General features: G+C 33.5%; 1 protein-coding gene across 1 annotated transcript; it reads left to right on the top strand.

Moving 5' to 3' along the window:
* The first annotated feature begins 11,872 nt into the window (after positions 1–11,872).
* LOC124846553 (L-type lectin-domain containing receptor kinase S.4-like) lies at positions 11,873–14,443 on the top strand. Its single transcript, XM_088091435.1, has 2 exons — positions 11,873–12,172; positions 12,340–14,443. Exons 1-2 carry the CDS (start codon positions 11,900–11,902, stop codon positions 14,293–14,295), a joined length of 2,229 nt encoding a protein of 742 aa, XP_087947561.1. The 5' UTR covers positions 11,873–11,899; the 3' UTR covers positions 14,296–14,443.
* The last annotated feature ends 633 nt before the right edge of the window (positions 14,444–15,076 follow it).

Here is a 15,076-nt window from a genome sequence, read left to right as displayed (position 1 = left end):
TTTAACAAATACAACACAATAAGCATATAAGCATGTAACATGTAACATAGTACAACCACAGAGTTTTTATTAACTATGTGTTGTTATCATCAAAAACACAGATATCACTAAGATTGTGGGTTCAGCTAAACCTGTGCTCCCCCTATCAACAATCTCAACAGTCATCAAAACTGTCAACGAAAAGTGCGAGAAGGAGTATAAGTAGGTATTCTTTTCAAGCCTTCAAGTTTTCCTCCATGTTCTGATTCTCATCCTTCATTGAATAGTCCTAGGGTTTTCCACCTACAGCTCCCCCTCCCGCATCCACCGCGTCCTTCCATCTTAGGGCTTTCTCCACCCCTACCACTGATAAGCCGTTCGTTTTCATAGCCGAGGAACTCTATTATCTCTCCCTCTCCAATTCCGATTGGAAACTTGCTCTCGAGCACTATAATGCTTCAATTTTGGTTTGTTTTCTCTCTTCAAATCGCAAATTTCTTATATTTTCTCCATGCGATTTTGCTAACATTTCTTAGGACATAATTTTGTTTCATAGGCACCTTTGAAGAATCATCCTCTGCTGCTCTTGTTGATCATGGAAACTAATGTCATTGTTGTTTTTTCTAAAAGATCTGTTCATGTTGTGTATCCTCTTGTTCCTCCTTAATTTGTTTGGTGGTTGTGAGTTGATACAAAAATTGAAATTGGAATTCTTTGAATAATTTCCTGCTTTTGTTGTAGTCTAAGCTTGATTTTTAGAGGCCTTTCATTGGAAATATTTAAGAAAACAATAAGTTTGAATTCATTCATCTTTCTCTCAAACTTTTGTATTTTACTTTTCAGTATTGTAGATTGATTGACTGTTTGTTCAAGTAACTTGTTGCTACAATGCACAAGTGGATTAACTTTGAACCTGATTTAGCATTTATTTTTTTAATTTTTTTTGGGTTGATTATATTTGATAACTTGTGTTCTTCTTAATACAGTGTCATCATGGCATGTAGTCATTACAGGTTGCCAAATGGTTGCTGCCACAAGTAAAATATTTGTATTTTTCATGCTTGTATATGTTTGATTTTGCTTCATCATCTTTTATTTCTTTATTTGTTTTTTTATATTAGGAATACTACTACAACTTAGTTTTTGTTTCTGGTAATTGCTAGAAACACTGCCAACATTTCCTATTTAAGGGCTTTGTTTGCTGAGAGCTTCCACAAGCTATTGTTTACTTAAACTGGAGGGTATGGAAATTTAACCATCACTTTCTCTTGTCTTTGATTTACATTTCCTTTCTTAACTTGCCTTATGATGGCAAACTATCAATTATTCTGATCTAAGTAATTGAAACCATGAAGGTTGATTATGGGAATTTTTTGTGTACTTAGATTGTGTATGTTAATAAGGGTATATTGTTATGTTAAAGTAACTCCTAAAATTAAATGTTTAGGTATTGGTTAAGTGAGTTAATCATTGTTTGAATACAATTGCATGTTAAAACTGGTTTATATAGGAAGAAGTAAATAAAAATGTATATGTTCTCTTGTTTATGCATGATTAGAAAGTAAATAGACATATGCACTAGTGACTAAGGAGTTATGGGTAAGAGCATAAGGGTTAGATGGATTATGTATGAATGAACGTGATAGGAACAAGACTAGAATAAGAGAAGTAATTGATAACCAATTGTATGTTATGAAATTGCTAATTTAGTGGTAATGAATGCTGAAATTGTGAAGATTATCATTATGAATTAGATGCAAATATAAGGTGATAGTTTGTTCATTGTGTTAAATAAAAATGTTGTTGAAATGGTAAGAGTAATTTTAGTAAGCATGTATGTGATACACTTGGAACTAGGTGTAAAATGCACATATTCTGCTCTCATCTCTGTTCAGACATGATGAATGTAGATATTGCGTGTTTGTTTTATTATGTAGGGAATTTCCCATGAACAAAGGCAAAGCCTTGGGCTTTGTCTGCAGTAGCAAGAAGTTCAAGACCGAAGGGGTGTGCTAGCAGGAATTGCCACAACCAATGTGTTTCGCAATCCAAGGTTCAGGGCTATAATGAAGGCCATTCAATATTTTCAACTTTTAGTAGGGGGTGTTATAAAAATTTATTTCAACTTTTAGTATATTTCACATGCTCTTTTTCCTGTATCAGTTTGTAGTTCATTGTAATTGTAGATTATAATTGAAATTCTGGTTTGAAATTTAATTTAATATATAATAAAATGTTATAATTATATCATTTGTTTACTTATAATTTTGAATTTGTAATGGGAAAATTTTGAATGTTGAAGTTGTGGATGGTGGTTTAATATTCTCAAGTGGGGTGCTTTTAGAATTAATGTGCCACTGAAAAAAATACCGATTATTGTTTAAAGAGGTATAAATGTTACCAATGAGGAGCATTGGTATCTTGAAAGTTACTGTAAAGTTTTGATGATGATAAAAGCTGAAGAATTAAAGACTCTAAATGCATCTTTGTTAAACGCATTTTGTAGAAACAAATGTATAGGATAAAATGTAATGGTGTAATCGATTATCACGAGCCAGTTTAGAAGAGAGTTGCTTGCGAAAATAATCGATTATTACACAGAATAATCGATTATCACTGTTTCATTTAATTATGTCCAAGTCTCTGGAATAATCGATTATTGCTCAGGATAATCGATTATCACCATTTTGAAAACCCCATAACGGACACAAATAATTGATTATCACTTATGATAATCGATTATCAATGGCAGTTGGGAGATGTCTTTTCAGTTTTTGACCCTACACGAAACTAGGCTTATAAATAGAGGTCTTCACAACTCTTAGAAAGAACTTTTCAATTGAGAGTATTAGAGCTTTGTGCCTAAGGGAAGCTCTTTGTGAGTGAAAAGGATCTATGCCATTTTGAGAATACAGTTTGTCTGAGGAAGTTCTCAAAGTGATATAGTGCTCTTGCCTGGTCTTGTGAATAGGAGAAGCTCGCGTTTTGTGTGTCAAAGGTCGGAGCGGTTCTCTTCAAGTTTGTTGAGCAGGTTCTTCCGTTCGTTTGTCGAAGGAAGGTGTTTTCTATTCTTTGCTTATTTTGATTATCTGATTGTAATCTTCAAACCATATTTTAGTGAAAAAGGTTAATCACTATTTATAGTGATTAACGACTAGACGTAGAATCTTTTGATTCGAACCAGGATAAAAATTCTGTGTTGATTTTATTGATCCCTAAACTCTTAGCACATCAACTGTTCGATAAAAGTTCGCTAAGAAAATCAATTTTTGAAGCCAACTATTTTAACTTGTGTTGTGACCGTTACACGCTTTTCGCTATCTATATTTTATTCCGCTGCGTGACTCTATAACTGTACCGATTGTTCCGACAATAAAAAATCTAACTTTTATACCATTTGGAGTCCCAAGATGTATAAATGTGAGATTTTTTTATACATGTTCTGATAACATCAGGTATAAAAGTGAAACTATTTTATACCCGTTTTAAAAATAACTGGTGTAAAAGTAAAGCCTTTTTATACCGTTTTTAGAAATGGTATAAAAGTGGAAAACTTTCCATACTCCCTGCTTCTATACCTGTACGAAAATCGGTATAAAAAGTATTTTTTAATAGGTATAAAAACCTTTTTTAGCATAGTGGTTAGCTAAATCTAGATAAGATATTTATTTTATTTCTCATATTTTTAATTCTTCAAGTACTTGCTCTTACTCATTTACTTTCATCATACTTAATCATGTACATAATATCATGTAAACATCATCATACAATTCAATAGATATTACCAAACAAGTATCAAAGTACCAATTACAACTCAAAACCCAACAAGAACAAAAGAACAAAGAACACAAACCAATACTGCACATATGGCTCTCAACGCCATCTTTTTGGTGCTCAACGCTATCCTCACTGGAAAATTGGCGCTCAATGGTACTTTCCTAGTGCCCAACCCCAACATCACTAGAAAAGTGAAGCTCAGCCTTATAGTACTGACACTCAACCTTATACCAAAAAATTAACAATTGTAAAACTAGCTTTGGTTGACACCAATACCTATCCAAATGATCAAAATGAAATCCTAGACAAGGGACTTATTTAAAAACATGTTTATAACTTAAATTAGATACCAATTTGATGATTTGGTCAAGAATCAAGGTTTAACCAATCAACCTACAACTAAAACTCATGAATCATAATTCTAATACTTTAACCATATTTTTCAATGCACTAACTAGCCAACAAAGTCTTAAATGGCCTCAAAGTAAACACCAAATAGCAGCTTTTCTCATAAGACCCTTCCTCCAAGATTTCACCAGTTAAAACCTCTCTTTCTTCACTAAAATTAATCCTTACACAATTCGCATATACTAGATTGACAAACCAACATTCTAAAAGCTCATATACTAGATTCTATACAATTCGCATAAGATTTTGTTGAACTAAAAACTACACAAGTCTTAAATAGCCTAGACATCAACCCCAAACATCAAGTTTCTCTCCAAAACCACTTCTCTAGAAAATCAACTATTAAGACCTCCAAATTTGACCCAAAACTATTCAAAACTCTCATATTTCATTACACCAAGGTTAAACAACAGTTCTTGACCTATTATAAGTTGAATTACAATCATTTAAGTGATTGTTGAAAGGCTTTTTGGTCGCACAAAAAGTCAACAAATCCTGTCCCCCTAATGTAGTAAAGGGTTGACCAGGAATCAATCCAAAGTCTCGGCAAAGATTAAGTTCGAAGTGTAAAGTTGAAATCATGTTATTTATTTACTATTTATTATTTAAACTATTAATGCAATGTGGGGACAATTAATATCAATGAAACTAAAAAGGAAAAAAAAATTAAAGAATTTGTATTAAGCTAAAGAAAATAAAACTCACGAAACCTAAACTAGACTAAGAAACTAATGCTAAAGAAAGGACCTAAACTACTAAACATTGCTATTGCCTAATAATAGAACCTAAAAACTATAAATGCAAAATATAAATGATGCAACTAAACCTACAAATGAGTAGTATGCATATGCTACACTACAATATGAATCTGATATACATTTGTTGAGATTGTTGATAGGGGGAGCAAAAATTCATCTTAACCCAAAATCTGAGTGATATTTGTGTTTTTGATTATGACAATACATAATTAATAATACATGTGTATTCTGAGTTACATGTTCTATATTTACATGTTATATGCTTTTGATCAATGTGTTAAATCTGTTTAAGCATATATGAGAGCATAATTGTGTTGTTCATTGCATATCACTGTGTTACATATGTGTTTTTATATGTGAATGCATGACATATGATGTTGAAAAGGAAAACCACAAGCACTTCTGTTGAATTTTAAATGTGTGGCAAAATAACAGTTTTTAAGTCGATTTCATTATGGGATGAATCGATTAAAACTCGTGTTTTTGCACAAACTATTTTCAAGTGTGCTGTGAGATTTTTTCAAAGAGAAAGTTTTTCAAAACTATGCTTAACATTGTTACTTAGTCGATTGCATGCGTGCTATATTCGATTAAGTCTGTTATTGTTTTGAAATTTTGTTAATGCTTGACATAAATGTCTAACGGTCATATTTTTAATTGTGTTGACCAAAGCATTAAATGATAGTCAACTGCATTAATTGCGCATTCAATTAATCGTCGTTATTGTTGCTAACTATTATAATAGAATTGTTATATTTGATTGCTTTAGTAGCTTAGTCGATTAAATTGCGTTTGAGATGTGTTATTCTATAAATTGACGCAAATTTGATTTTTATAAGAACTTTTGTGATTCTAACATTTTCATATCTTTTGCAGAAAGTTGTGATCCTACAGAAAGAAAAGAAAAGCTCCAAGAAACAAGAGTGACCGTGGTGATCAACTACTTCTGATTTCTTGAAAAGCAAGACTGCTGTGTTTTTCAAAGGCTGATCAACTTGCACATTTGGGTATCATTGAGAGATCAGATTCTGCAATCTTTTGAAGATTGGTTTGAGGTTCCCTGTTGTGATTACAGGAAGAAGATCGTGTGGCGTTCTTGACTTTGAGAGTGTCTCAAAGGGTTTAGACAGTAGGAGAGGGGATTCTTGCTGCTGGTCTTGTTGTGTTCTGCCTATATATTTTGATTAGAGGGTTATAAAGGTGTTTTATATTTTTGACGTGTGGTCGCTATAAAAGCCTTGTTGTAAAAACCTTGATCATTATAATGCATTAGATTCCTGTGGTTGGAAGGACATTGGATGTAGACTTGGTCGAACTAGTATAAAAACACAATGTTTGAATTTTCACATCCCTACTCTCTTTATTCAATCGATTATGTTCTACATTCATTAGATTAAGTTTCTAGTGCATTGAAAATCTTTTACCTTGTGATTCAAGAAAAGTATCAAGGCATCATTTTTCTGAAAAAGATTTTAAAAGATTTTGTTTTTACATTTCACCAACTCAACCCACCCCCCCTTCTTGGTGTGAGAAATTGAGTCATTCTATTTTAACAACATTGAACTATGCTAAACTCTTAAGAAATGAGAAATGAAATCAATCAGAATAAAGCAGTACCAAAAATTAAATCTAACCTAGTCCAACTATCATCAGAAAGCAAATGAGAACAAAATTTAGAATTGAAACAAAGGAAAATCAGTACCTAAACTCTAACTAATCAAAAGCAAGATAGCAATCTCAAAGAAGAATTGAATTCACAGGTAAATGCATATTGATGTGAATAAAAGAGTGCTTAGAGGTCTCAGGAAGACATCTTGTTATGTGAATCCCACTCTAGGGTATTCTGGTTCATATTTCAGAACCTAATTTGACTCTTTCCACTCATTTTTCCTACCAATGTTCATTTTCCTATTCATCAATCTAAAATTCACAAACAAGATTTAAATGTGCAAATGATTGAGGATAAAGTTTCAATTACACTCAAAAATACATTCTGACTAAAGTAAGCCCATCATAGGGTCTTATAGTTCATATTTCAGAACTTACAATGACAATTTCCACTCATTCTCAATCAATGCAAATCTAAATCTGATATACACTAAACATAAAATAATAGAAACATAAATTCGGATGAATCTTTATGCATTAGACTCATCTTTGACTCGAGAAGACATCTTGAAATTGTATGCTCACTATGGAGTCATATAATTCCACTCATTCTCAATCAATGTAAATCTAAATCTGATATACACTAAAAAGAAAATAATAGAAACATAAATCCGCATGAATCTTTATGCATTGGACTCATCTCTGACTCGAAAAGACATCTTGAAAATGTATGCTCACTGTGGAGTCATATAATTCCCAAAGGAACCATAGAAATGTAGAGTTACATAGTCCAAATTCATTTTCAATGAAAAATAAGAAACATAATCACACAAGAACACAAAAAAATCAAAATAACATAATCATATAACACTCGACAAATAGAAACATCAAGAAAGAACGTATTATTAATGAGAAACACAGAGTACAAGAAAAGGTACCGAATAAAACGCGCAATCGAAGCCATCACGGGCTATCACCACCGTGAGTGTTCGCTCCAAAAGCTTAGAGAAACGAAAACCTACTCTATGGAAAGTGTAAACCCTAAGCTAAAAAAATGTAAAATTAAAGGTATCTGTTCATGTGTATGTTTACATGGAAGAAACCCCTTTATATAAGGTCGAAGAAGAAAAGAAAAGGAAAGGGGAAAGAAACTAGCCCTACACGCTTTAATAGAAAAACCTAAAAGTAGCCTAATTCTAAACAATTAGAAACTAAAAGAAGCTTAGAAAGACTCCTAAATACTAAAAGAAAATTGCAAATTTGGAGAGTTATCAGTGATCAAATAGGTAATATACAAAAGTATGCATCACAATAATCTTCCAATATCAAATATCCCACATATTGATCAAGTTCAAGTAATTATACCACAACACAACAAAATCTCTTTAATCAACTCCAACATACCAACTCAGATTATCAAACATTAACAAAATAGAAAAGAGGTATTTAACTTTCCTTACCTTTTTAAGAACTTAAACCAGCTCTAGAGAACCCTACTCTGCTCTCTCAACTCAAAGACTTCAAAGAACACTTACAGACAATGAAAACATGATCAAGATATACCATTAGAACCATTGATCAGTAGAGAACCTAATGGAAGGCTCAGATGACACATGCAGAGGAATTAAAGTCCACATGCAACGGAAAAGTGTGAGAGCTCAAGAAAAGAGTTGAAAATAACTCACTCTTTTGGACAAATTGATCGGATAAATTGGTAGACCTTGCCTCAAGGATCACAGAGACGCTCTCTGATCTTGAAACAGATGAGCAAGGTGCAAGAACCCTTAGAGAGAAGGCAAATGACTGTAGAAAAGTGGTTTATAGAGAGATTATGTGTTTTAAAATAATGAAACTCGTTTATAACAAATTCATTTATATTAAAACCTTTTTAATATTAAAATAATCGAGTCTCAATATTTTTAACTCATTACCACTTCTAAAATATCATTTTCTAAATCTTCACAACTTATTCACCCGTTTTTCAAGTAACAAGTTAACAAAATCAACAACAAATGTCTAAAGCTAAAGGCAAAAAAAAAGGTGCAATATAACATTTTTAATGCAATAAAATATTTTTATTTTTTAATTTAACCCAATGATCATTTGTCCCAAGTTTTAAACAAATTTATTTATTTTTTTACTCTTTTTGATTTTGTAATAAGGTTGGATGGTTTAAGTAATATTTGTGTTAATAAGAATTTTAATTATAATATTAAATTTTATAATACTCTTTATAAAATATCTTGTGCTTGTGCATATAATTTTCTTTCCAAGGTTACAATAATGAAGAATGATGCAATAACAAGCGAGTTTCTAAAAGATAAATAATGTGCAACACTTGATAATAGAACATATTCATTCAGGAGTGAAAACTTCTAACAAGAAAAACATGTTTAAACAAAACTTTAATCCTAAAAAAAATAGAAAATATCTGATATATGTATTGGGAGATTATGTTATATTATTACCGTTCATATTACTACGTTAATGCAAATACCAAGAAAGTTATCATAATAAACTCACGTTACATGATTAAAAGAAATTACATGAAGAGCTAACATCAAATAATGAAATAATCTTTTGTGACCTAATTTTTCATTGCCAACAATTTAAAACTTACGCCCTGTGCATATCTAGTAGTTAGTTACACATTACTATGTTCGAAAAAAAAAATATTAGCATTGTTACGAGAGGAAAATAAAAACAAAAAATTAAAAAAGATAAAATTAACTCACAAGTAAATTAAAGGAAGATTTAGGAGAAATTAATAGAAAACTAACTTACACATAGATTAAAGGCAGATTTAGGAGAAATTATAAAAAAATTTGGTCAAAACACATGATACAATTTCACTAAAGATACTTATAAAAATCTCCTGCTAAATATATTAATACAAAACCATTCTTCCTTTCTTAAAAGAAAACTAAGGAACATGAGCTGTTTATGCAATAGAATAATCTAGAGGCACAGAACCCAAAGTTTGTCCATAATGCATTCCAAGAAACTACATTGTACATTTGTTTATTGCATAGTTGGCAAATAGGTTTGGAATACTATGTTCGAATGTTGAGTCTTCTTTCAAAACTTAGATTATAATAAAGCAGAGAAAGAGATGCTGAGGACTTACAGAAAGCTTTTGTGTTATTTATGATTGATATATTTCCTTTTCCACCATCACCACCACCACCCACCCCCTAAAATAAAGAAGCCTTTTTCAAAACGTGATTCCCTTATTCTATTCTATTCATCCTTTAGCAGTTATCACCCTTCCAATCGAAATTCAAGATTGACCACTATTTTCTAGTGTTACTATCGAGTAGGTTAGACCGATCGGACATACTTGAGTAACTACCGAGTAGGTTAGACCGATCGTCCAAGGACGATGGAAGTGTTAATTAGACCGACCGGGTACGTAGGGACGGTCAAAGTCGATCATTCCCGGTCGGACGCCACTGTGAACTATTCAGCCGTTTGTCGGAGACAACCTTTGAATGTCAATGAATGCATAATTAATGATGTAACGGTCATTGTCTAACAGTTAAGGTGGACATTGATCGTCATTAAGAGATAAATTAATGGGTAATATTTCTTGAAACCCTATAAATAACAATTGATTGAGAATGTAAGCTCTCTGATTTTCTGATTTTACTAGACTTGTAGATAAATTCTGACTTGAGCGTCGAAGTGTTTTCTGTAGGTCACCCCTATTTTGACAGTAAGAAAGGAAGATCCAGACGGTAAGACAGAAACAACAAGAAGAACCGATCGACAGAGATGAAACATTCCCAAACAGAAGGAGCAGAAATTTTTCTCGTCCCAACAGCAAAAACATCTAGTTTTCTAGTTTCAATTTGGTGTACCCAATGTTCTTTACCCTTTCCATCACGATAGTCGAAACTAGGTCATAACTTGTTTTCTTAATCTTGGTTTAGATTAACACGATAAGATTTAACATATATCTTTTTCTTTTATCTTCTTTTGGATTACCATCATAAGATTTGACGTATGGCATCTACATTGATTGGAGAAGAATCTTCAATAGTCAAGAAGCAAATACAGATAAATAGGTTCTCGATATTGATTTTAAAAATGTTTAAAATAAGTTGGGTTGAATTTTGTGATTTAATTAATTAATTTGTGTATTTCAATTTATATAAGGGTGGGAGATGGGATGGTCCTTTGATTTTATATATAGATATTCTATTTTGAAGGATGGTTTAGTTAAATATTTTGTTTATATACGATGATGTTTTGTAAATTATTATAGATTATTGAGTAGAAGAATATTCTTAAGTGATTTATATTATTTATATCTATTTATGTAGTGAGCCAATTTATAAAGTCATCTAGTTTTATGTTGGCGGATTTGGGTTCACATTTTCAGTTCAATCTTAAACTAGATTTAGCTTAATCCTATAGGTTAAAAGCACTTTAGATTGAGTTAATATTTCCAATCACCTCAAGCCAAATATCAACAAAATAAAGACGGATTAAGTTAGGTTAACTCTTTTTACCCTCTAGTTTTTATATTGTTTTTTTCGTCAAAACTGCTAAAACTTTTTTGTGCATAAGATAATTTTGCTTAAAACCTATGAAACAATTGATTAAACATAAACAATCATATTCATTTCACATGTGGGCGTATAACCATGAAACACCTGTTTCTTCTCCATTAAATTAATAATTGATTGACAAATGATAGCACAACACATCAAACTGCTTCATAACTTCGTAATATTCATAGATATTTGACTTTTTATCTTAATATATAACTGTACTAAAATAAAAGTAATAAATTTATAATTTCTCATCAATTTATGACTATGCAACTACACAATTATATAAAAAAAGTACACACTTATAAATTTGCCCAGTAAAGTGAAAAAGAAAAGGACAGGAAATAAAATATAATTAGAGGTTTCTCGTAAACAAAAAATAGAATCTTTCATTTGTTTCTTTTTCATCTCAATATCTAGAGCATGCAGTAATACTATTGTTACCATGAAAGATGACAGGAAATAGAGTAAATGAAAAATAAATGAATTATCCAGTGAACATTCTTTAGAGAATCTTTGGGTCCTTCCCATTTGAAAATGACAGTACGAAATCCAGAAGATAAAATTATACGAAGCAGCCAAAGGCATTGATGCCCAATTTCCCCACTCTTTTTGTATTTTTTCCGAGTCTTCCTTCCAGATTTTCTACTAAATCGGCTTGATTGAGAAACCCAATTTTTAATTTTTTTAGCATAAAACTAATTTATTTTTTCTATCAGATTTTCACATTTTCCCATATCTCTCTAACCACAAAAATTTGGTGTAGGTGGGTTGGTTCATAATCTTTCCCAATTGCAAAGCCTAGTCACTCTCATGTTTCAACTTTGTTTTTGGGTTAGGGGTGTAAAAGAGGGATGGATGTTCCCTGTCTTGGCTCATGATGCTTCATGTGCTGTTTTTGTACATTTATTGCAAGGGGAGACTTTTGAACCCTTGCAATCCCCAACCCCTAAAGCTTCCACTTTTACTCTATCCTTTATAACTGCTTCTTCATCTTCTCTCATACCATTCCCTCTTTACTCTTTTGCCACCCTATTTCCTCCTCCAAGATCTATTTCACCAACTTTTCTATTCAATAAACAACCTGTTATGCTTTTTTCTTATCTCATTTTTCTCTATACTTCCACTAACTTTGTCATCTCACACTCCCTTCTTGTCTCTCTGATCTTTTGTATATTATCTTGTTCATCATGACCACCCTTTTGAAATTGTTGTCTCTTTTGGTGTTTCTTCTGATCCCAGTTTCATCCCAGGTTGAGCAGCTTCTCTATGCTGGATTCAAGGATGTGGGTGCTAGCAACCTGACATTGAATGGGGTGGCTGAGATAGAGAAAAATGGAATACTCAAATTGACTAATGAAACCAGCAGGTTAATGGGTCATGCCTTTTACCCATCTCCTTTTCAGATGAAGAACTCCACCACCGGTAAAGTTGTTTCCTTTTCTTCCTCGTTTGCTCTGGCTATTGTTCCTGAGTACCCCAAGCTAGGTGGCCATGGCTTGGCTTTCACAATAGCAACTTCCAAGGATCTCAAGGCTCTACCTAGCCAGTACCTTGGCCTTCTTAATTCCAGTGATAATGGCAACATCTCCAACCATATCTTTGCTGTTGAGTTTGACACTGTGCAAGACTTTGAGTTTGGGGATATTAATGATAACCATGTTGGAATAGACATCAATAGCATGCAGTCCAATAAATCTGCTAATGTTAGTGTGGTGGGTCTCAATCTCAAAGGTGGGAAACCGATTCTGGCTTGGGTTGATTATGATTCTGAATTAAGTGTTATCAGTGTTGTACTTTCCCCAAATTCATCCAAACCCAACACTCCAATCTTGTCCTTTAATGTGGATCTCGCACCCGTTTTTCATGACACTATGTATGTTGGGTTCTCTGCATCAACGGGTTTGCTTGCCAGCTCCCATTACATCTTGGGTTGGAGCTTCAAAATCAATGGACCAGCACCACCCCTTGATCTCTCTTCTCTCCCGATGCTTCCACAGCCAAAGAAAAAGCAGACATCTTTGATAGTTGGGGTTTCAGTCTCAGTTGCTGTTATTGTGTTATTAGCCATCGCCATTGGCATTTACTTTTACAGAAAAATGAGGAACGCCGATGTGATTGAAGCATGGGAGCTTGAAATCGGGCCACATAGGTACTCCTACCAAGAGCTCAAGAAGGCCACCAGAGGCTTCAAGGATAAAGAACTCCTTGGGCAGGGTGGTTTTGGCAGAGTTTACAAAGGAACATTGCCAAACTCCAAGATCCAAGTAGCCGTCAAGCGAGTTTCTCACGAATCTAAGCAGGGACTGAGGGAATTCGTGTCGGAAATTGCCAGCATAGGCCGGCTTCGCCACCGGAATTTGGTTCAATTACTGGGATGGTGCCGCCGCCGTGGCGACCTCCTGCTTGTGTATGATTTCATGGCCAATGGGAGCTTGGACAAGTACTTGTTTGATGATCCAAAGATGGTCCTAAGTTGGGAACACAGGTTCAAGATCATAAAGGATGTTGCTTCAGCTCTTCTGTATCTACATGAGGGGTATGAGCAGGTGGTGATACACAGAGATGTGAAGGCCAGCAATGTTCTGCTGGATTTTGAGCTTAATGGAAGACTAGGTGATTTTGGGTTGGCAAGATTGTATGAACATGGGGCTAACCCAAGCACCACAAGAGTGGTGGGAACATTAGGCTATCTGGCTCCTGAGTTGCCTAGAACAGGAAAGGCAACTACAAGCTCTGATGTTTTTGCATTTGGGGCACTTCTGCTTGAGGTGGCTTGTGGGCGCAGGCCAATTGAGCCTAAGGCATTGCCAGAAGAGTTGGTTTTGGTGGATTGGGTGTGGGACAAGTACAAACAAGGGAGAATACTCGATGTGGTGGACCCAAAACTAAATGGAAATTTTGATGAGAAAGAGGTGTTGGTGGTGTTGAAATTGGGGTTGTTGTGCTCAAATGATGTGCCTGCTGCTAGGCCTAGCATGAGGCAAGTGATGAGGCATTTAGATGGGGAAGTTGAAGTGCCGGAGGACTTGAAAAAACCAGGAGATATAAGTCAGCAGGAGGGGTTTGATGAGTTCTTGCACTCACTTGCATCTTCTTCCTTTGACAAGATGAGTTCAGGCTCTAATTTTGGAAACAGAGACATGGATAGTTTTCTCTCTTTTGCTAATTCACCTCATTCCCTTCTCCACAGAGGAGAAACAAGGTGATTCTGAGCAGAGATATACTTTCTTTACTAATCTTTTCTCACTTGAGAAATTTCGTGTGTTTTTAGTTCCCATATGCAAGTCTCATTATAGAAAGATTATGGATATGATGAAATGAAATGGTAAAATCTGTGACTCACTGTTCTTTTGATGTCCCTTGTTGGTACTCCATTTTGTTCTTCATTTCTTAACATAGCTGTGCAAATCATATACCATTTTGATTAGCATTTATTCACTAAGTTTTAATGTGCAATTGTGGGTATTGTTTTGTTATTAGGATGATACAAAAGGTGAGAATTGAAAAAGGATAATGTTAAATATGTGAAAAACAAAGAACAATTGAAGTAATGAAATTCGTAAAATAACAGAAGATGAATGGGAAAAATATCTTGAAGTTTTTCTTTTTCAATTGAAGTTGCTAACACAGCACGCCATTTCTTTTGGTTGGTGAGATATGTCTTTGCCTAAAATGGTTTTCTCTTTTTGGAGGGTGTTAGGAGATCACGATTCCTGGGCAATGTGATTTGATCTTATGTTTATTCGGTTGGTGTATTCCTTTTTACTGTGTTAGTTTCCTCTCTCAGAAAAAGTTTCAAATGGCTAATAGTTTGAGAAAAAGAAAATTTCTAAATAATGATGGTTAAGAAAAAAATAAGAAATCCTTAAACTTCAACTTCAAGAAAAAACAAAAATAGAGAGAGAAATAATTATACGATAACATTCGATTTTTATAAAGTAGTGTAAAAAAAATTATTTGGTGTAGCTTGGACAAAGACAGGCACTT

This window comes from Vigna umbellata, chromosome 5, assembly GCF_029865625.1.
Source record: "Vigna umbellata cultivar VRB3 chromosome 5, Vumbellata_1.0, whole genome shotgun sequence".
NCBI classification, from domain to species: Eukaryota; Viridiplantae; Streptophyta; class Magnoliopsida; order Fabales; family Fabaceae; genus Vigna; species Vigna umbellata.
The sequence above is the reverse complement of the archived record's forward strand: the minus strand, read 5'-3'. Positions and strand labels throughout refer to the sequence as shown.

What these genes read in the sequence shown, in the direction of transcription:
- LOC124846553 (XM_088091435.1), top strand. Translation starts at nt 11,900, where the DNA reads ATGTTTCAACTTTGTTTTTGGGTTAGGGGTGTAAAAGAGGGATGGATG. An exon ending in TTCTATTCAATAAACAACCT is followed by an intron (nt 12,173 to 12,339) that starts GTTATGCTTTTT and finishes GTTTCATCCCAG; the next exon opens with GTTGAGCAGCTTCTCTATGC.